Below are 23,175 nucleotides of genomic sequence, written 5' to 3' on the forward strand. Positions count from 1 at the left end.
CAGAAGGCATCAAAGGATCAAAGAAGATTGAACTCAAGGTTATAGAATGTCTGTCTATTTATACTTAAAGATACTGTAAATATGAACCTTATAATTCATGTTGTATTAACAGAATACTATATTTTGCATGAAATTAAATATTGAAACTGAAAGAAACATGAAATTTTGTCATGTGACTTAAGCTCACAACATAACTTTCTCTTGTAAATGTTTCATGAATTCCAGCATTTCTGTGTTTTCACGCTTCAGCAATTTTTTTTTTCTAAAAACACGAAAAGAAGCTTCCAAAAACTTACTAGCTTTTGTAGCCTGCTGCTATATAATAACATTGAATTAAGTTGCTGTTTCCCTTGGAAAAGTGACTAAATGGTGAAACTCATTCAGCTGGCAAATCTGCTGTTGTATATTCTATTGTTTCTATCTTAATAGCTTTATAAATCATTATTACTTTAGTACTGTAAAACCAATAAAGGTCTTTAAACACAAAGAATAAATGTGACTTACATATCTTCACAGTGGTTAATGGAATTTGGATGACACAATCTTTACCTCCAATACACACAGCAGAAAAACTTGGCCAAACATCTGGATTTCTGATTCTACTTGCAAAGCTAGTAGTTTGCATAGAAGGGGAAAAAAAAAGCTTGAAGTAACTAAGACCTTAACCTGTGATATAGCTGGCTTGAGTTTACAGTAGATTTCAGTGAAACTGCAGTTCACACAGCTAACTCTGGAGAAGCTTAGTCTGCGCTTTTTCTTTAGAAGAAAAATGTTAGTACTGCTGTGGGGGAATTAGATTATCCCCTTGGAAGTACAGAAGGCAAGAAACAACACCCCATGGGTGGGAAAACCTCTGTTGTACTTTCATAGTGCTTGTTAGTTCTTAGGTCTTAGGTGAATAAGTCAATTGCTGCCCTGAGTCCAGCTTTGTATGCTGAAGTTCTATTTTCTAAATTACCTGCAGATATACAGAGGTTCTTCTGAAACACTATACTTTTTTCACAAGAATTCTTAAAACTCTGTCAATCCTTGTTTCTCCAATATTTAGAAAGGTCGATGCAGGTAACAGACTAGAAAGGAAGCAAAACTTTTAGTACACTTATAAAAGGATGCAACAACCGTGTTTAAAGGCAACTTCCATGTAAAGGATTACTCTTGTAGTAGGATATAATTCAGATAGTCTTAAAGTATCAGTAAACTACTTTTATTGCCTTAAAGAATGTTCAAAAAACACTCCACACCACAAAAACCTTAAGGCAAAGAAAAAGACCATGTATCCATACTTTGATTTCTGGAAGTTGCAGCTATGTACTGCCTTTGCAGAAGTTGTTTAAATTATTTGGTGCAATACTAGCTATAATTTTTATTTCTTTTTTTTAATAATATTCATTCTGCAATTCTCAGATGAAGCATTGCAATTTTACTATTCAGCTCACAGTAAACACACTTAAAGGGAACATTAATCTGTAATTTTTTTTGTGTGTGTTAATGTGACCATTAAAGAAAAATAAAAACCAGATCTCCTGAGACAGTTTGGAAGCAGTACAAGTTGTCACAGAAAACTAAGTATTGTAATATTTGTCCTGCTTTCTGGCATATATGTTTAATTTCTTTTCTCAAATCTTTTAGACATTTATTTTGCTGTAGATCACCAAAGACTCACTTTTTTTCTATTCTTACGTTAGTGAGATTGATCTCTACCAGTTCTGTAGCAATAGCTTCATTGATCAGACTTTGATGGTTGTCAGTCACTTCTTCAACTCACAGAATGTTTATATGGACTAGGCAGCTCTGTAGTGATGACAAGAAATACATTGCAGCAGGTTTTAAGAGACTTGAGCCTTACTAGTTATTGTCCTGGTCTTGGATACTTTGAACATGCATCTAAAAGGCAACATTATCCACACTCCTCTGAGGCTTTTAGGATGGATGTACCATGTATACCATGCTAATGTGCAGATCAGTCTTCTCTGGGGGCTTGTGTTAAAATCCTGATGTCACAAAGATGTGGTTCCTGGTCCCCTCTGGTGTATTTGTGCACATAGGCAGGGTATCTGCAGAAATCCAGAACTGGAACAGTAGGCGTGTTGTTTCAAGTCAGGGTTGAAGGGTAAGGGAGGTGATGCCATTTGAGCTCACTTGTCTGTGTAAGGCTGGCTCAAGCAAGTGCTGGTATGTGCTAGGTTGGCCAGCAGCTGTGATATTTTTCTTTTAAAAATAAAGAACTAAAAAAGGGAGTGGGCATTTACATTCACTGATGTTAATGCATTGAGCCATCCCCTGTGGTGAGTAGGCAATACGTATAGAGGAAATGACACATGCAATGTATTCCAAAAACCCCTCTGTTGTTAACAGAGAACAAAGGCTACTCTCCAGAGTATATTGCAGTTACTGTCGTATTCTTGCCGACAAAGGGAAAGCCTTTCCTAAATTTTGTATTTTTAGTATTCTAGTGCATTATTAAAATATAAAAACCTTCCACTTTCAACTATGTTGCTAAGGGAATTGCTATTTCAAAATACGTTTCAATATATTTAAGCTTTCTGTACAGCAATTTTCACTGTTATGTACAAATCTTAACTTGATGATAACGGGCAACGTGTCTGTTGGTGGGGGGCAATTGGTTTGTTTGTGAAAGACTTTAAAATATAAAAGTAGAAAATGTAACAGATTAAATCTTATGCAGTGACATCTAAAAAGTTTTTGCCTACAATGGTGACGCTTTTGTTCTTTTACATTTTAAGAATGAATATGTGTTCTCTGATAGAAAATGAATAGTGTCATTGTATTGTATAATTCTGTAAACATTCTTTTTCTGCAAACATCTTAAAGAATATAAAAGCCTGTTTCTCTGGAAAGGGAAATGAGTTGAAATAGGAATGGAATTCTTGAAATCCAAAAGACAATACCTGTATTTGCTTCACTGCTTTCTGTCTCTTGGTTTAAGTACTGAGCAGACCTGCTAACTTAACTTTTGTTGCTGAAGTGTTACATAACGTGTGTGGGAGTTCCTGTCAGAAGGTAATTAAATGTACTGGATTTAAACACTGATTTCCTATTACCCTTTGCTGTGGACTTGTAGTTAATGTTTAACAAAATAACTTGCTTTTCTTCATCACTTTTGTACAATAGGTGCAATGCTGTGTTATGCAGATGCATTATGTAAGGGAAGCAGTATTTTTGTTACAAACCATAACTACAAGGAACTAGAGTAATAAAACCTCTTGTGGCTTAAGCCAAATGTCCCCTTAAGTCCATCATGAATGGTATTCCATCGCTTTTGTTTTTCTAGTGACAGTGATGAAGAAAAATCAAGAAGAGGTAAATCTCCCAAAGCTGAATTTAAAGATGAAGAGGAGACAGTGACAACAAAACACATTCATATTACACAAGCTACAGAAACTACCACCACCAGACACAAACGCACAGCAAATCCTTCAAAAACCATTGACTTGGGAGCAGCAGCACATTATACAGGGGATAAAGCAAGTCCAGAACAAAATGTTGCTGCTCATACTGCACAGTCAACAGCAAAGGTGAGACAGCAGAGCACAATAAAAAGTGACTTTGGAACCAGTTTTCTTCTAGCCTCTGAGACAATTTCTAGTTTAGGATAGAATTTTTGTTATGCAGCAAGGGAACTATTTTATCAAAAATGCTTAACTGGGGTTTTCAAAGGCAGTGGAACAGTTTAATTACCAAATGCCTTTTTGTGTGATTGTTTTAAGATGTAGAATTTTTTAAATGTAGTCATTACCATGTTTTACTCTCTTCAGGAAAGCAAAGATAAAATCTTGGCCTGAAGTGTGAAGGATTCTCTGAACCTGCACACTTATTGACGAGTTACCAAGTTCTTCAGTTACCAGAAAAAAAAAACTGAGCCACTAGCTGTTCACTATTTGATTTGAAATTTAGCCAGCTTCCAGTGATTGTTGGCTTCAAAGACAAATCTGCCATCTCTCCAAAACAAAACAAAGCACCCAAAAACCCCAGAAAACTTCTCAATGTCATTTAAGATGAGTGATGACATCATGAGACGAGATCTATTGTGTGATTTCTTCTTCAGGCTTCTGTACCCTCTGGCAGCAAGTCGTCTAATGACCTGGTTGATCTGTTGTTTGATGGAACTAGCCAGCCAGTCTCAACAGGTAGGCACATTTTGGTTTTATTTTCTTAATGCATATTTTGAACCATTCCTGAGGATAAGCTTGTTTGTTGTTATATAGATAGAGTGGTAGATAAATTGAGAAATGAATACTCAAAAAATTTGGAGCTGCCTAGAACCTTTTGTAGCAAGGTACTGGATGTGCTATTGCACGGGGCTAATAAATGTTAGCAGCACAAAGATTAACTGCCAGATCAGTCTGTCAGAAACTGTGTTTGTAATGCAGTTATTTATAATTAACTCTAAAAGCAAGTGCAATCCATTCACATTCAAGCATTTCTCATAGTGCAATTCAAAGGCTAGGCAGCTGGAGGTGGATGATCTTCATATAAGCCTTCATCTAAAATATATGGTAAACTTGTTTCTTTATCTTATTTTGTCTTGGCACTTGGTTGATCCCAACCCTAATACCAAAAAGAAATTGCTACCTAAAAGTAAAATTAGTCACTGTAAAACATGTCGCTTCCCTCTCTAAATGTGCATTTGAATTTTAAGTCCATTAACCTTCATATGGACTTATCCTTACACTCTCAAAACGCAGTTTCTTTTTAGGAGTGTGTTAAATTTCAGTGCATTGCATACATGATTGATAGAGGAGTTCAGGGGTTTGGTGGTTTGCTTTTCAAAACCTGCTTGTTATTGTGCTTATGGTTCTTAATATTGACGGTTTCGATAGTGGCTAGCATGGAATAGACAAAGGACTTAATCTATTTGTGGTCTAGTGGCACAGCTGGGAGAGAGTTAACTGTGGGCAGAGTTTTTGTTTAAAGATCACTTTGAATAGCAAATAAAATGTGAGCGTGTGTTTTTACATAGATAGAAACCTTTCATGTAACTGCTCTCCATTACAAATAAGCAACTTCTCCTACTATATATGGGATCATATTCACATTGTTTGTGGAAGTGTATGTGTGTATCTTGGGGACCACAGATATCAGCTCCTTCTTTGTTTTAAAGACAATGTAAAATCACAGAGAAAGTACCAAAAAATGGCAGTCCAGAGTAGCTGGAGGGCCCACATGTGTGGCAAGGTGGCTGCATTCATGCATATGTAAAAACTATTCTTACTGACTTCCATTCTGAAGTTATACTGCTTCTGAGTGTATTGTAGTGGGACCCCTGTAATATGTCACACTAGGTATTTTTATTATAATGTGTGAGCAAAGCCAGTATTATGAGCACTCTGTGCGACACAGTTCCTTTCATCATTAGGCTACCAAAATGCGACCTCTGTAAGTATTTAATAGAATATAAAATATGTCAAAACTATTGGAGGGGAGGGAAATTGACGTGGTAATTTAGTACTAGAGATCTGTCTCAATCTTTTCTTTCTTATTTCTGGTAGATCTTTAAAACTTTGTTCACTTTTATTTTTCAGAAAGTAGATAAAGTTTAGACGTCTCTTCTGAAATATGTGTTAATTCCTAATGGTTAAGAAATAAAATTCATCTCATACATCTGGTTTTTTAAGCACAAATGCCCCCAAATTTAAGGAACAACTTATTTTGCGTTATTTTCTGTTTTATTCACTTCATATACAAAGGTGTTCGTTGTACATTGGAGTTACCACAGTTTCCTGGAATTTTAAGATCCTGGATCAGAACCACTAGCCCAAATCAATACTGAAACTTCTCCTATCCAATTCTTATTTCTGTGGGAAAAGAGATTAGAGCCCTTTTTGGTTTTATTTGTATACATATGTATACGTCTTTATGTATAAAAATAAAATCACATTGAGAATAGATGTCTCCAATTCAAAGTGAGCCTTCCCGTATTTCAAACAGAACTATAGCAGCTTCCATATTACGGTGCATTTGAATCTTTCATCAGTTTGGTTCTTTGCTGTAGTAAGCCTTTTTCCTTTTTGCCTTTTTTCTTCTTTTTCCAAAGCAGCATTTAGAAGTGGTGTTGAGAAGAGGCATATTACCAGCTGGTCCTGCTAAATAACCTCTTTGCTGACCTGGGAAGGCAGATGGAAAGGGTTCATTTGTAGTGACAGATCTCACATGGGAATCTTTGAGGATAGCTCATGTTGAGAAGATTAGCACTGTCCTTCACGTGCAGGTCACTTGTTATGACCACTGTTCCTTGCAGCACAGGGTGTGGGAACATTCCCAGTGTCAGGCAAGACACAGGGAAAGGGTCAAATGCAGCCTTTGATCTGTCCTGTGAAGGAACTGGCAGGGAAGTCATGTGAATTCAGGGAACTCAGAATTTGCTTATCTATGTATTTTCAGGTGCAGAGATGTAGAAGAAGGTTGGTGAGGCTTAGGGGGTTACACATTACTAAAGCAACACAATTTGTACGTGAGGGGGACGGTTGGTTGCCATAAAGGAGCAATCTGTTTGAGAAGATGTAGAATCTGTGGCTAGACTTGCTGGAAGTAATTTTTTTGGTGTTACTGGAGATGGGGCTCTTTAATCTTAGCTAGTGATACCTTTCTTTAGAGAGTTACTGCATTCATTTAAGCTCTGCCACCTTTCTCTGGAATTCAGTTTCGTTTGAAAACAGGCAATAGAGGTGGGATAGAAGTTGACTTGACTGAAAATGTTAAGGGGTTATTTTGGGTTTGAACCTAGTTCTGTTTTTAAAATTAAATTAAACCCTAGATACTTTGTCAAACAGCCCAGGGATAATAGGCATAACATGAGAGCATTGATTTTTTGAGGATGTGGTTTGAGAGTATGTCATCTGTGTTGCTCATTCTGCATATAAACTCTCAAAGCATTACCCTGTTCTGAACTCTGTAAGGACACATGTGATGAAAAAAGATTTTAAAATGTTCATTGCAGTAGGCAGAGTAAACATGATCAGAACAGTTTTTTAGCTTGATATTTCACTGGCTCGTTTTACCCTTTTTCGTTCTCAGGTTGCAGTCAGTATAAAACTTGTATATAAACATATGTAAGATGCTTACTAGATTACTTCAGAATTTGTGTTGAAGAAATTTCTTAACTTTGTATGAAATCTTCTCCCTCTTGAAAAGGTGGTAAAAGGATTTCAGTAGTGCTATATTTCTGAAAACTCAGAGAGACCATCCTTGCATTCCCTTCTCATGTTTTCTATCGTATGCTACACGCTTGGCAAGAAAAGACATTTCCCCTTGGAAGAACAGTCGCCTTCCTGGCAAAGTCTACAGTAAAAATAACATTAAAAAGAAATACAAGTACACATGTATTAGAAAGTGAATGGTTCCTTTTATTACTGCTAGCCATTTATTAAAAAGGAGATGGTTCTAGTTTAATTAACCCAGTTGAGAGAAGCAGATGGGGCAGAATGTCTTGCAGCGATAAGACAATTCAGAAATGGCACCAGATGTTGGAAGCTGTCCCTGGTGGTGTTTGAGTGCAGCACAGCTGTTCCAGTCCCACCTGGCTAGTTTCTAAGCACTGCAGGCTAAGCAGCTGTGATGTAACCTATATAATGTACGCATAACACTAAAAGCAAAATAATTGAACTGCTGCAGCTTCTTCTAAGGGTGGGACTGCTTGGAGGTGAAATCTTTGAGGACAAACAAATAAGGTCAACTTCTTAGCTTTCTCAGTTCAGTGGAACACCTACTTAAAAGCAGTATCAACAATAATTAGATGATTTTTTTGTAAACTGGTTTTTTTGTTTTTTATTTTTAAAAAAGGCAGCTTTCCCATATGGTTCTTAAATCTTTCTTCTGTTTTTATACCTTGGCTCTATTTTTTAAGTGAAAAATTGTTACTATGCTGTATTCAGAAGTTAATAATTTATGTGCTGTATACAAATGTCTGGTTGGAAAACTTGATGTTCCTGCTGTAGAAAGGAAGCAAACTTATAAAAAAATGAACACAAATGCAAGCTCTGTCCTTGAAATCCCAATTCAAGATCATTGCAGAATCATTCATGCTTTAAGCAACACAAAAACTAAATATAAGGCGACATGTGATTTTTCGTAGTAAGCATAATAAATTGACTTTTATACAATAAAAATGCTTGGCTTTTATACATTATGCTTCTAAAGTTTTAATTTTACAAACTGCCACAAACTAGTAGCATCCCTCACTAGTTAAAAACTTGTTAACCTTTTTAAACCTGCCATATTTTTTTTTAGAGATAGCAAAAACTTGTGTATTTTAGTTCTTCCCTAGGAAAACAAAATTGCAAGATCTGCAAGACAGTTGGAAATAATCCAGTTTATTGTTGCTCAGGCTTGCATAAATATAGTGTGGTGATGAACAGGAAAAACAGTGCTGACTTGGGGAGCAGAATCAATAAATCCATCTTGCCAAATACAGAACAGCTTTTCTTCATAAATCCCACATGCAGTTGTTGCAATGGATCTTTGCACAATCCTGTAACAGCATTTGGCTTCCTTCTGTTTCTAGGTGGATCAACTGACCCATTTGGAGGATTTGCTGATTTTAGTTCAGCTGCTGCTTCAGCAAGTTTCCCATCATCGCAAGGTAGGATTAATTTACGGATTGAAATGCTGTTTAAGGGCAGAAAGAGGGGAAAAGATGCCACACAGCATTGTTGAAAGTCACTTCCCTTTCCGGGGCAAACTGTGTTTATGTAAGTGGACCACAAGTACTATACTGAGTATGGAAGATATCTACGGTCTGGCACTGCACATGTCTCATTGGACCTGAAACTTTTCATGAACTTTATTTCAGAAAAATGTTAGTAGGAGTTACAAATATATCCCTGTTCATCTAATAATATAAGCATATAATAAGACTTAAAACATAGCTTCAAGTCTAATTTTGAAACGCACTGAAATAAGACGTGACTTCTGAAGTGGAAAAGTAAAACCTGAAATAACCAAGTGTAGGTCTAAATGCTGGCTGAAAAGTGCTCACTAAACAATTAAAAAACCCAGCCCAGCATGTCCCACTCTTGCAGTTGTGGGCAAGGAGCTATATTAATTGGAGTTCTACAGTGATGAATGCTTCAAGATGACAGTATTTGTGTTTCAAAAATGATTGGAAAATTGGCTGTAGTGATAGGACCATTCACATTATTAATCATCATAGTCTTCCCAGTGTTTTATGTAAGGTTATTCAACTATTTTATTTGCAATAAAACCCAGTAATTTTTCTAATACTTCAACTAACAGTTTGAAAGTTTTTCAGATACAGGTAGGTATTAATTATTTAAGAAAAAAAGTTAGCTGCTCTGGTGGGATAAAAAGACTTGCATGAAGTGCTTGGTAGTCTGGTTGGTTTGCTTGTGATAATGCTGTGAACTGAAAAGTTGTTAGAAGGGTTTTATGTTGCTGTTTATAGTTTCTGGACATGTGCAGAGGGTCCAGATCAGTCTTAAGAACCTTAGTGTTATGGGCAGGACAGTAAATTAAATGGGTAAGTTGAACAAAACCAAAAGATGGGATCATGTTCAATGGAAAGTAGCAGCCCACCTGTGCTAGAAAGAGTCCCTAAAGATGTCCTCAGCTCCCACCTGTCTCCTAAGATTTTAAAAAAAAAAAAAAAGTTTCTAATTATTTAGAGGCACACAATTATGTTGGCCTTGTCAGATGGCATAACAAGGGGAGGCTGAGACAGGCTATTTCCAAAGCTTCCAATGATGTCTGGGTTACTATCGGAAGGCCTGGTATGTTGGAGGGGAATTTAGTCAAGTTATGTCTTCTATACACAGTACAACCTCTCCAATGGCTTTTGAAGTTGCATATATGCATTTGCGGCATGAAGCTGACCAACACTTCATTTTAGCTTGGCTAAATAACAATTTGTTACAGTCTTTTTCCCTTTTAGGAGAAGCCTATTAAATAAAAGATGTCTAGACTTTACTTAAGTCAGGCATGAACAAGCCCCTGCCAATAACAAGAGCAAGTTTTTAGTAATGCTTGTGGGGACAGCACTTAGTTTTGCCCTTGCCTGGTTGCATGGCATGCAGTTTAGAGCTGTCGTGTGTCCATACGGTTGGCTCAGTGTATGTGCAGTCATTTTGCCTGCAAACATACAAGCTATTACACAGATGTGGCCACCATCTGAAAAACGTTTCCCTTAAAATTGGACTGGAAAAAAAAAAAAAATGCTGGTAAGCCACCTAAAGCAATCAGCTTCCTTTTGGTGGAGTGTTTTTGGGAGCCTACAGTGCTACCCAGACAGGACAGTGCTGCAAACGTGGAGTGGAGGGAGCTGGCTGGCTATCTTTTGTGAAGTTAATTTGGGCAGCAGTGGTATTTGTGATGGGGGTTCTCAGCCAGGGTGTAGGATTAAGTCCAAAATGAGAAAAGAATAGCAACAAAGTTGATCAGCAAATCTACCTGCGAGCCAGCTTTTAGTCAGCATGTTTATATCTCTTCCTTTATTTTGCTGTGTTAGGAAAGCTGTACTGTGCATGGATTAGTTAATACACCTTTAATTTGCTTGTCAGGAAAGAACAGCTCTAATTTTTTTACAGGCTTTCTTAGTCAAAACCAAGTTGTTTTGCAAACACAAAGCCGCCTACTATGCAAATAATTTCTGTGTTAATACAGTCTAAATTGATACAAACCTTTATCTGCATTAATATGATTAATCTGTTCCAATCACCATTATGCAAGGGACAAGAAGTCTTGTGAAATGATTAATCATTCCTGAACAGCGTAAGCCCCTCTAGAAATCTTTTCCTTCTTGATTAATCATCTTTGAAGTTCTACTGAAGGGGCAAAACCTTATCCCTTTTACCCCCATTTCCATTATTTGTGCTCAGTGCACAGGTCTGAACATAGAAGGAGCACACTCAGCATTTACTTATCTATCAGGAATATTTAAAGTAGGCTTTAATTTTTAATGTGTAATACTAATTGAAACATTCTAATATAGCCCCTCTTTGTGAGGGAGATCAAAGCAAATGTTCTAGTAAGGCCCTAAGCTAATGAATATTAGTCTACTTTGTGCACTGAAGTTGTTGGCAATACTTGGATTTTGTGAACAGATTTACTCTCCTTTTCTTTAAATGCTAATGTATTGGTAAAGATAAAGATGACTAAAGGTTGAAGATGTATGTTGATAAATATTTACATGGAGTATAAAAGACTACTGCAGTTACCTTTTTGAGTGGGTGGAACACAGTTGTAGAAAATTGCTACAGATGGCCATTGTATAGGTTAGGAAGTAGAAACTGGTACTAGATTCATCTGTCCCAGCTTTACATGTTTGAATCTTCATTTGCTCATCTAAAGAAATTCAAGGAATGATTTCACTGTTCATTAGAACTCAAAGTTCATTTCATATGGCAATGGCATTGCTTGTGACTTAGCTGAAGTACCAAAAGTATATCAGTGACATAATCAAAAAGGTGACCTGTACAATGGCCCAAACTTGGAACACAATTCACTATGTAGCAATGAGAGCTGTTTAAATGGCGTTGCTTTATTTTTAGCATCTCCTGTAGATATTTTTGTAAGCTTTTCTTCCCCTATCACTCCTGTGAAGTAACCCTTTTGTTGTTAATAGAAAAACATGTGTTTTTAAGGGAGATAACATCTCTCATTTGACTCAAAGGTTATGACATATTCTCAGTTCGCTGGTTTGTGTCTCTGGACATCTGTGATCCTGAAATAGGTACCCTTGCAGTTGTCTACAAATAGCTTATACTATTAGGCTCTTCACAGTAAGATAGAGAGAGAGCTGTAAGTTGCTGTGTTTTCATTTAAATGCTTGTCTACAACAACCCTGGCATAGTGAAATGAAACAAAGTTTGAGTGATGAACTAAGAGTTCAGCAAAGCTTCTGCTGAGAGAATTGCTAGATCCAAGATTGAATTTCTGCTTCAAGCCAAGGCAGTTAGTTCAGGAATCAAATTTAGAAAACTTAATGTGTTTTACATGAGCACTTTATGGGATGGGAAGAAATTATTCTTTATCACCTCAGATAAGAATTCCTTGGCGACCTGCTTTCAAAGTTCTGGTTTTTATTCCCCTCAGCATTGTTTTATACAAAGAGCTACTAATTGTATATAAGCAAGTTCTGAAGTAGTTGTCTTTGTTTTATCATGATGGAATTTTGTTTATCAAGTGGTTCATTCCTGACAACTGTTCTCTCAGCAAATACCAGAGCAGAAATAAAAAGTTGATAAATATTATCAAAGTTCTAGGTGCTGTTTTGACTAGAGCCTCCAATCTACCCCTAAGTTATCTTTCAGTTGTATTTCAGCTAAAGAAAACCTGTCCCTACTTGTCTTGCATCCACAGGTGACATGTTATCAAACATCCTTTTACTTTCTGTGCATGGGTGTTTCATGTTTCCTTTGCTACCTTGTTAAAATTGTTGGAATATTCATGAGAGGGAATGATGTCCAGATGGAGGTTCTACCTGCAGATGTTAATCTGGACGGACACAAATCAGCTCTCATTTGTTTCAGTTCATGGAATATAGCATTTGCTCAGTGCCCTTCTCTAAGTCTTCTGCCTTTCTTCTGTCTTCCTTCCTCCCACACTGTTGCCTTTCCTTCAGGTACAGCAACAAGTGGAAATGGAGACTTTGGTGACTGGAGTGCCTTCAGCCAAGCTTCTCCTTGTCCCAGTGCTTCATCTGGAGAGCTCTTCAGCAGCACGGCACAGCAGCCAGCTATAGAGCTCTTCAGTAGCTCACAGCCAGCTTCTGGCCAGCCTCCAACTGCTTCAAATTCTACTGACCTTTTTGATTTGATGGGCCCCTCTCAAACAACCATGACCTCTTCACAAAGTATGAATTTCTCTATGATGAGCTCCAATGCTGTGGGCATCAGTTTACCCATGTCAAGGTCACAGGTATGCTGCTATCTGTACAGTTTGCTAATGACCTTCCTCAGTTAATCTTTTGCCTCCTCCTTAATCACAACATTGAAAATGAATCCATTCCACTCTTGGAATCCATACCTAGTCACTCAGATGTTGCAATAAGCATTTTGTAAGAAAGTTTTGTCCAGAAATATTTGAGTAACCTCCTAAAAAGACAAGGTGTCAAATGTTCTTGGAAAGCCTCCTTTTATAAGCTAGTCTTCTCTCAGATGGTCTTCATTGTTCTATGAAGTGTTGCTGCTTTGCTGGGGAACATGAGGTTGATGATATTTTAAACCTTAAAGCCATACTTCACAGAATGTTATAGGTTTCCAGCCTCAAGTAGATGGAGGTGAGGACCAGTCTGTTCTCCAAAACACAGAAGTGCCTGCTTCACTGGAGAGTGTTTTTGGAAACCATAACAGGTCAGCTTGGTGTTAGGAGGAAAAAAATCAGTATGTTTGAGTTCAAAACTTGACTGCAGATGATCACTGTCATTCCACATATTGATATGGGAGCTTGATGCTAGCTTACAAAATACTCTTTTAACCCATTCTAATGGCGTAACGGCACGTGGCAACACTGCTTTGGAAGAGCTGAAGTTCATGGCTAAAAATCTCATTGGCTTTTTATTGTCTTCTGTGGAAAAATTAACACTTGTTTAGTCGTGATTCCTATTGCTAAATTGTTTCAAGTGGATCCCAACAAACTTTTCTTTTTTAGCCTCTGCAGAGCGTGAACACTATGATGCCGAAGCCTAACCCTCTTTATAATGCAAGCACAGAGATGGTCCAGAAGAATGCAAGCAAAACTCTACCCTCAACTTGGTCAGATCCCAGTGTAAATATCAGTTTGGACAATTTAGTACCTGGGATGCAGCCTTCCAAACCCCAGCAGCCATCACTTAATACCATGATGCAGCAACAAAGTAAGTGATTATTGCACTGTTTTGCATGCACGCTGAGCCCTGTATGTGTTTAGTAGGTTGTCCTTGAGATGGAATAGTTTGTCAATTACTGTTTTCCTACGTTGTCATAATTATTTCTTAAACTACTGCAATGGTTCTGACAAAAGTGGTATTTTCTAAATGGAGACTGACATGCTAGGAGGCTGGTGTCTTTGCATGTTTTTACTGTAGAGTTTGCACCATTGCTGTATCTTGATTTTGGGCTTCCTAATCTCTAGAACTTCTCTAGAATATGCATAGTAGCATGTATTGTTATAAAACGCTATTTAAAACTTTTGTAAATGTTTTCTGAGTCTTCATGCAGAAAACAGGGAAACGAGCAAAATAGCTACATTTTTGGCTATCTTTGTTCACAGCAGTTGCCACAAGTTTCTTAAAATACATGAGTACCTTCAGCATCAGATTCTGATGAATGGTTTTTGAACCCTGTTCTCTTTTTTGCAGATATGCAACAACCTATGAATGTCATGACTCAAAACTTTGCAGCCGTGAACCTCAATCCTCAGCCTAACATGATGCCTGTTCGACCCCAGACAAGCCCATTGATGGGAGGGCCCATTCCTGTGGGCATGGGAATGCCCAATGTGATGTCAGGTACGATGGGAATGACCTCCATGGGACCCACGCCTATGATGAACCAGGGAATGATGGGAATAAACATGAACATGGGAGTGCCAGCTACAGGAATGGGTTTGACGGGCACAATAGGAATGGGGGTACCCAATATCGCTATGACCTCTCTGACACCTGGGACTGTACAACCCAAGCAAGATGCCTTTGCAAATTTTGCCAATTTTAGCAAATAAAGATTGTAAAATAAATAAATAAAATGAAATAAAAATAAAACAAATGGGCAGACTGAATGAAGGATTTTTAGCTGCACAAATATAGCTGGGGAAGGGATGGAAAACACTGATCAATACTTTTTTTTTCTTTATCAGTTAAAGTGTCTACATAAAGAACCAAAAGCTATTTTCTAAGTGTGGAAATAACTAGTATTCAAATTCTGGAGGGGTGAAAGGTTCTTCCAAGGAGTGTGTTAGATGATTTTACAAAATAATTTGTATTGAGACCATCACAAAAACCTTTCCTGTGTAGAAGAACTAATTTTAACTTTGAGACTTGATGGAAGACTGGAATGGGGGTTGGGTAAAAATGTTTGAATCTAATTTTATACTTTTCTTTTTTCTTGAAGACCTTGACTTTCTTTTCCCCCCTCTCCCTGATAGCTTTGTCATAATTGGATCATTCCTTTTACTACCACTGAGTCCACAATTGAAGTCACTCAAGTACTATGATCAGTTTTTTATAAGAATATATATTTTTGTCCAAAAATGGCTTACATATGTGATTATGGCTAATTCAAAGGGACCTGGAATGTATATATACTTTTGCTAATGTTCCAGCCACACTGCTATATTACCCAAATTTTTATTGTAAAAATCCTCTCTCAGCAATTTGGTGATCAACAGATTTTGGGGGTCTTAACATGCTTCTATTGTTATAACTGATATCCAGTGCAAGTCTGGGAGAAGCTTTATCCAAGACGGCTGGAAGGTTTCCTGTCAGAAAACTCCAGAAAATGCACTTTCTTGCAGTTCTTTTACAGTGGCACTCTAGCATCCTTTGTACCACCAATATCCTTATGGAGTCACTGGTTTAGGGCATCAGCAGCAGTCAAAAGGCAAAAATATTTATTTTTTGCATCATCATTACAAAAAAATAACAAGGTGAATTACACTTAAGTTATGTAAATCTATAACCCTACCTAACCCAACAGGATTGGATCTTAGCTTTTATACCACATTTGATGATTCTTTTGTGTAAATATGGCATTAGCAGTTGTGGAGTCCAATAGAGGAGTAAAAAAATATATATATTAATAAAGGAAACCTGTAGCAGTCAAAGATTTTACTGATTTACTGAAAACAAAAGGATGAATTAAGGTTTTTGAGGTTTTTGTTTTTCCTTCTGTAATTCTGCATTTAAGTTCACATGAATCATGATTCTAGAATCTGGAATACAAAGACATTGTTATATTCACAAACTGGGAATATTGTTAAGAATAAGCACTATAGGATGAAATTTATTGCCTCCCTTTTCTTATGTTGGATTTCTTTTTTATTATTAAATTGATAAAACTTTGTTTCCATTGTATTCATAATGTTCTGTTATACATAACATTAAAATGTTCATTAAAATCAATGTTGGGCTGCTTTTCCTTTCATTCCGTTTGACGTTTATGAGAGCATTTGGGGAAAAAAAATAATTATAATTTGGGCAAAGTAATTTTTATAAATAATTTAAAATTGTTTAATGACTTCTTATCTGAAGCCTTTCCTATCTGGCTCTACTGTTAGGAATTAAAAATGAAGCAGGCAAGATATCCTGACCCACTCCAGCCTTGCTAATGCTCCATCTACAACATTTCTAATTAGGCAGAAATTCATGTACTTCAGCTAAGTGGTAATGAAAAGTGATTCATTTGCTGAATAAGAGATGAGAGTGAGTGTAATTAGCTGACTGCGGTTTTTAATCTTTCAACAATTCAATGTGTTTAAATTAGTTTCAAAGAATAGGAGCTTTCAAGTGTTGTTACATCAAAGTAATCAAGGCAAGCTTTAACGGCTGAGTAGGAGAGATCGCTCTGGTTCCTGTTCTGAAACCTTTAAACTTATTTGGAATAGTCATCTTCAAAACCTCTAGTTCTAACAGATGGGAAGACTCAAACTGGCTCAGTATGTGCAAAATTGTGGTGGGAAGAAAGCTAGTTAGTTCCTGGGGCGTTAGATGGGTGGGTAAGGAAAACTAAACCTATAGTCAGTGTTGCTATATCTTAGTTGTGCTGAAGGAGTGCTGTGCTTCTCAATAGTCTTCAGGAGGTTTTCTGAGGAGTAGGGCGAGTCTATTCATAATGCTGTCCTTTTAAGGTAAATTCAGCTGGTTAAATAGCTGGCTTTGATTTGAAAGATCATGTCCTTGTTTCAGTTGCTCACATCTTTTCAGAGGAACCAGTGATGCAGCTTTTAATCAAGAGATTAATTATAATGAAGCATATTTGTCAGGGGTTAGAATAACTCCGGTGGAAAACATTTGGTCACTTCAGAGTGGTTCTTTGTGGTTGTGTCCATTATATCTTAGTCAAGGGTACATAGTCTTATGGAGCAGTTGTAGTACTGAACTGATTTCACTGCCCCTACTGTACATCATTCATCTTACGGATCAGTATCCTAATTATGAAGAAGGTTGTATGGAGTGTGAAAAGAAGTTTTTTGAGCCAGCCAGGTTGTCTGCAGGTGAATGAGCACAAAGTCCTTTGAACCAAAATAAACATCAGAAAAGAAAACACAGACAGATTCCTTCAGAAGATGGGCCAGGTGCATCCCCATGCATCTTCAGCCTGCAGTGATGACAGCCTGTTGCATAGAAGTTTTATCCCATTCTCTCCCTGAGTTAAAGGATATGGATCATAGGTAGCAGTGCTTAGCAGAATATGGTTTTGATCTTTAGATAAAAAGACTGAATATAAAATGGGTTGTGTTTGCTTAAAACAATATTGAACTTGTTTATGGTGGATATCATAAAATGTGTTTCCATATCTCATTTTGTGTATGAGCAAAATAATATATTAAAAATAGAAATTATCTTTCCAGGTGAAAATACAAATGAGCTACTGTGTGAATGCTGATAGATGATCTCCCATTTATTGGCTGCTGCCTAATATAACTTGGATATAACCTAAATCATGCTATTATGTTAGTTAGTACAACTCCTTTCTTCATTTTTAAAGCCAGGTCCAGCTGCAACTGCCAACTGTCCAGAAGCCTATGTTTAGCTGGCTGTGTGCTATGTAGCACTCGACTGCATGGTGTGCTATCATACTGGCATGTATTTGGCCTTTCCCCACTGCTCTGTGGCAAAAATCTGACTTCCTTGCTCTTCTCTCTGACTATTCACAAGTTATACTCTATGTATTTTTTTTTTTAAAGTGTGCTTACATTATCATGCTATTGTCCAAAGTGCATGAGGTTTAAAAACCCAGACAGTAAGCTTTGTGACCATTGCCAGCGTAGCTGCGTGATTTTTTCACACCAAGCTGAAAAGCAGCAACTGTCATGGGAGTTTGGAGCCTACAGGGAGTAAATAGAGGGAAATAACTGTTTGTCTGGTTGTAAAAGGTAAACTTTTACCACCTCTGGATTCTGTAGCTTCTAAACTTAATAAGAGTTCAGTTAAAATTAGTGAAATCCTTTGTAAAGGATGTCTTTACTTAAGAAGAGGAGAAAGGGGCATCAGAATTCAACCCTGTGTGTGTGTTTTATAGAATCATTCAAAAAATGCATCTTGATGTGTATAAAGGAGTAATAAATTCCAGCACAGGTGCAAGTTCAGTGATAACTAGAGCATCCACCATGTTCTACAAAAGAAATTATATTCAAAACAGCTAAACAAGGGTATTTATAGCAGCATCTGTTTCAGCTATATCTGTCAGCTAAGAACAGTCTGACACAGCTTAAGGGAGGTGGGGGAGGGATTTATCAATGAAGTGTTTACATAATGCAGGCAGGCATTGTATACTCAAGGTGATATCAACTATAACAGGATAACAAATATCTAAAGACACTTTTATTCTCAGAGGCCTTTGCTCCAGGAGTCACTCTACAAAATTGCCTCCATGTTCCTCTGTGCATGACTGTAAACACTTTTATAGCATATGACATTTTATAGTACCATCACTTGGTTCTGATTAAAGCTTTTAATGGAGATGTGATTTTTTTTTTTTTCATTTTTTTTCTTTCCCCCTTCCAAGTTTTATTCCAAGCTGTCACTGACTAAAATTCAGAATTGTTTCAGGCAAACCCATTGGGTTTGCACACACATTGAAACTCTTTGTTTTAAGTGAAATATTTAATTTGACTGCAGAGGAAACTTTTTTTTTTGTTAGTACTCTGAACTGTCAGCACAGTGAAAAATCGCTTATTGTACAGCTCCAGGTACTTGCTGACAGATTTGACTGTCAAACATGAAAAGTATGAATGAGAGAATTGGAAACTAAATACTGAATACCTGTATGCTTTCAATTATTCTGCCAAGGAGCTCTTCCTGCAGCTCCGGAACAGCGGTTGCCCTCTTCTTCCTATATTGGGAATTGAAGCACAGCTTCTTCTTGGGGACAAAGCAGCACTGTGCTGCCTGCTCCTCGGAGGCTCTTGCTGTGGGATGAGATGGACCGAATGGCTGTGCAGTTCATTCCCCTCAGCCAGAAACACAGAATTCGGCATGAACCTTTTTGCCCAAACCGCTTGTATTTGGAGCTGAGTTTTAACATTTTAAACGTTTCAGTGGGAGGAGGGCTTCCTGGCGGTGGTGGTGGTGGTGGGAGGATGGTTATTGTTCTAGCCATGCTGCCATGACCTGCCTTTTTGGGGGGCTGCTTTCAGTGCTTTGAGAAGAAAAAAAAAGGAAAAAAATAGTAAGTTGCAAAGACAACTAGGTGAGCCTGGTTAATGTTGTGAGACTGAAAGGATGGCCTGTGGAATTTGTAAGTCAATCTGGACAGCTTGTTCAGTGATCTGGTTACAGTTTTATCTAGCTGGGATGCTGTGGAAGTTTGCTTCTTCATGTAACATGACCTTTAAAAATTGAGATGTGTCTTATTTCCATTTTTTATGTGCTTCTGTGACCACTGTTCAGCTAAGGCAGGATAAGTAGTAAGAGAGAAATTCTGCAGAATGTGGAAAATTAAGAAAGGTGCCTTTGCAGAACTTAGGGTATCTCTGGATGTCTGCAGCTGGAGGTTCTTTACATTTACTAATGCAGGTCTCTACATCTAAGTTCTGCACGTGTAAAGGAGAGCAAAGGCTCAGCTAGTCTCTGTTTTCGAAAATGTCTTTACTCTCAAATTTGCAGCTTTTTTTTTTTTTTAAATCATGCCATAAGGTACTGGTTCAGTAATTAACTGGTTCTTTAATAGAGCTACAATTACTTTGTTTCATGATAAGGGAAAAAAAGAACGCATTGCAAGACAGAGCTACTTTCGACATCTGGGAACCTCCTAACAGCTGGCTATCTAATGAATATGCATCTGCTTAAGAGGCTGTAGGCCATTAATAAACCAATAGATATAAAACAGAAACAATCTTTGTCAGCTTCAAATGAGATTGGATGCAATGTGCTGTGAAGTGTCACTGTCACATTGAATCGAACTGGGGAGGTTAACACTCGCTCCTCGCTACCAGCGGCTCGGTGGTGGAGGCGGCGGCTGCAGCCTCACGGCAAAGGGTGGAGGGAGAGGGCTGGCCTCGCAAAGCTTTGCGGGTGGTTTCTGCTGCATTTTGCCTCTTTATTTCTCCTGATGCCGGTTGTGTTTGAGGCACTGGTGGCCTCTTATTCGCAATTCCAGCTAGTCTGTCTTTTTTTTTGGTTTGACGGAGGAGGATGTGGTTTGTCCTACACAAATGATTTGAGCGACACAGGAATCGATCACGTGAATAAATGACTGGGGAGAAGTTACAGGAATGTGATGAAAAATGCACCTATTTGACTGAGACCTGGGGCTTTGTAAGGAGACTAAAGAACAGCCCCTGAGCCATGTTGTACAACAGGACTGTTGTAGGGTGAAATAAACACTCTTAAAAACGGTGATGATGACCTCATTTGACTCTATAAATATCTCTGCCCCCCTTAAGAGTTTTATCTGCACTTGTTCCAAGGTGTGCAGCATTGTATGTTGTCCCAACCTCTAGCAATGTTTGGTATCTTATATTTGTATTATTCTGCACCTTCATTTCCTGTGGCAGCTCCCATAAAATGTGAAGAGGATTTAGCATTATTTTAAGTATCCTTATCCCTTCTGCACAGCTGTCTAATCCAGCCCAGGTTAGTCTAGTATGTTCTTCCTTTCAATGGGTAGTCAAGCTGAACAGTAGCCTCTTGAAGCAGTGATAGTCATTTTGATGAGAAATGTTAACTAAGTAGAATTTTCCTAAGAGAAAAACTATGATTTCATCTTCAGCCACAGTAATGGTACCGGTTACTGTCACCAGTTGAATAACAGGCCTGCAGGCTGCCCTGGGACAGAGGTGGGAGTAGCTTTTATTTTTGGTTCTGGGGAACTGGAGTCTTGTACCTCGCCTTGACTCTGCTTTAGAGCCAGACTTAAACCATCTATGTTTTAGTTCCCCGGAAACTCTCTGTGAATTGAGATTTGGAATTGTTTTCTTTACAACTGAGTTGCAAAGGGCAGTCTTACGTTCAGCAGATCACTGATCTGCTGATCACTGATCAAAAAGCATTAAGCTTTTTGCCCCCGATTTACAGGTTTTAGTTATGAGAAAACAGAAGCATGAAAAGTTAAAATGGGAACATAAGTGCTCTGTAATTACTGAAGATCTTTTCTAGCAACTTCTCAAGAGAGAAAACTATTGCACATTGTATCATCACATTGATATAATTTAAGCCCAAATCTGTTAAAAAGATTGACTTAATTCCTAGAATAGTATTTGTCTTACCCTTAATTACTTTAAGTTTTAAACTGGAAGATTATTTGAAGTCTGTTTCGGAGTTGCAGCCACACTGGTGACAAATTTAACTTCTCAAACTTCTGGTTTTACATCAAGGGTTGGCGTAAACTGGAGGTGTAAACCTCTGCACTACAGACGAGCATCTTTGTGGCTTTTGCAGGTGTACAATTTTCTATTCTTGCTTGGGATGCGAGTGCTGCTGCACTGCCACAGCCCGCGTCCCTGTGTAGGAGCAAGTGCTAGTCCATTTTGAGTAGAGCAGGTAGGTCACTGATTAGCAACCCACTTTTCCTCCCTCAAGAGCTCTGCCTTTCATCCCAGCATTAGCAGGACTAAGATGTTACGGTTTTATCTTTTTTGAGACAGACAAAAGAGCAAGCTGTATAGGAGGGCTGTCCTTTTAAATACTTCAACTTTTCAAGGTCATTTGTGGAGCTTTTATCAATCAGAAAGCTAAATTCATACAAAAAGCATCTATAATGAACCAAGCGTATCTTCAACCTTATCCCTTCAGCTGAATACGAATTATCTAGGAAGGTGCTTCAGCGGCCACGTTCACTGAGTTCAGCATCCCTGTGAGCATTATATAAAGTAAGCAGAGAAGCCACTACTATTGTAGTTTGGCATCTATCAATTTCTTGTCTTTTTTCTGTAATTGATTTATTAATTATAGCATCTTAATGATCTATTTAAAATAAATAAACCATTTACACCATTTCAAAGGTATTTTGTGATGTTCAGCTGATATTAAAATAGCACCAGCCTTATGTGCTTTTTCAGCAAGTGACCTAATTAGTTAATAAAGTAATTGAATATTAAAAAGGATGTTGCAAGTGATTAAAATTTAAGAGCCTTCAGAACATTATTAAAGCTATAAATCATACATCACTGTTTTAATTTGCATAGCTACAGAATTACTAATGGTCCCACATGCATAAGCTACTTGGCAATTAGTCTTTTAACAAACTGTTGGTGATACTATGAGGTTACCAAAATCTTTCCCCATTTTTGACTTGCAAACAAAATCCAGGATGAGAGAGCACTAAGGGTTAAATTCCTAAAAGCCAGGAAATTCCGTTCTTTCACATGTGTCTCTACCCCAGCCTCTCTTGGCCCCTTGTCCTTCCAGCCAGGGGACCACAACCTCTCAAGTTCCACCGAGGTCTAAAAAGGAGAGGAGGAAGTATCTGCCTCCACCTTGAGCTTCCTAAACTGGGCTCCAGGTGGTTTTCCAGCCCATTTTGATGCCTATGAATCTCCCTACCTGGTGCTGGGACATTCTCCATTTTTGTCTCTTACGTATGACTGTCACAGCATCACTTTCCTTCCCCTTCACCTGGACTCCAGGTCCATAACGGCGCTGGTGGGACTGAGCAGAGAGCTGCTGACAGTAGGCAGTTGCACTCGATCTTTGTCCCAGGGATGTTGTCTTTGGGCTGTGGGTAAGAGCCAAACCAGGTGCTCATCACCTTCCACTCCCTACGCTGGGGCTTGCAGCGCATGGGAAACCTTAAGGATCTGCAAACAAAAAAGGGTTGGAAAAACATCACTGATGGAGCTACCTGCTCTGCCTGCACCACAGGGTACAGCCCGTTCGCCGGCACAGCTGCGGCAGTGAGGGTGAGACAGGATGACAGTTTTCAACTTAGACACAAACCATTTTGGCCAGATGAGCTGCCCCAGTCTCCCTTCTCGCCAGCATCTCTGCAGTGATGGTTCCCAGCCTCAGGAATGCCCTCCAGCGGGGTACGGTCCAGCGCACAGGCAGAGACCAGGTCTGTCTCT

The 23,175-nt window shown here is 38.2% G+C and overlaps 1 protein-coding gene and 1 long non-coding RNA gene across 2 annotated transcripts in view; both read left to right on the forward strand.

Moving 5' to 3' along the window:
- CLINT1 (clathrin interactor 1) overlaps positions 1-16,072 on the forward strand; it is a 53,503-nt gene extending 37,431 nt beyond the window's left edge. Inside the window, exons 7-12 of the mRNA XM_069772817.1 lie at positions 3,293-3,536; positions 4,067-4,148; positions 8,522-8,599; positions 12,596-12,891; positions 13,624-13,828; positions 14,312-16,072. Coding sequence (XP_069628918.1) covers positions 3,293-3,536; positions 4,067-4,148; positions 8,522-8,599; positions 12,596-12,891; positions 13,624-13,828; positions 14,312-14,673 — 1,267 coding nt within the window. The 3' untranslated portion in view covers positions 14,674-16,072. The remainder of the gene's footprint in view (positions 1-3,292; positions 3,537-4,066; positions 4,149-8,521; positions 8,600-12,595; positions 12,892-13,623; positions 13,829-14,311) is intronic.
- Positions 16,073-20,788: 4,716 nt separating this feature from the next.
- On the forward strand, positions 20,789-22,174 carry LOC138682331 (uncharacterized). Its single transcript, XR_011322436.1, has 3 exons — positions 20,789-20,949; positions 21,551-21,652; positions 21,757-22,174. It is a non-coding gene; the product is annotated as an uncharacterized lncRNA (long non-coding RNA).
- The last annotated feature ends 1,001 nt before the right edge of the window (positions 22,175-23,175 follow it).

Source organism: Haliaeetus albicilla, chromosome 27 (assembly GCF_947461875.1).
Source record: "Haliaeetus albicilla chromosome 27, bHalAlb1.1, whole genome shotgun sequence".
Classification (NCBI taxonomy): Eukaryota; Metazoa; Chordata; class Aves; order Accipitriformes; family Accipitridae; genus Haliaeetus; species Haliaeetus albicilla.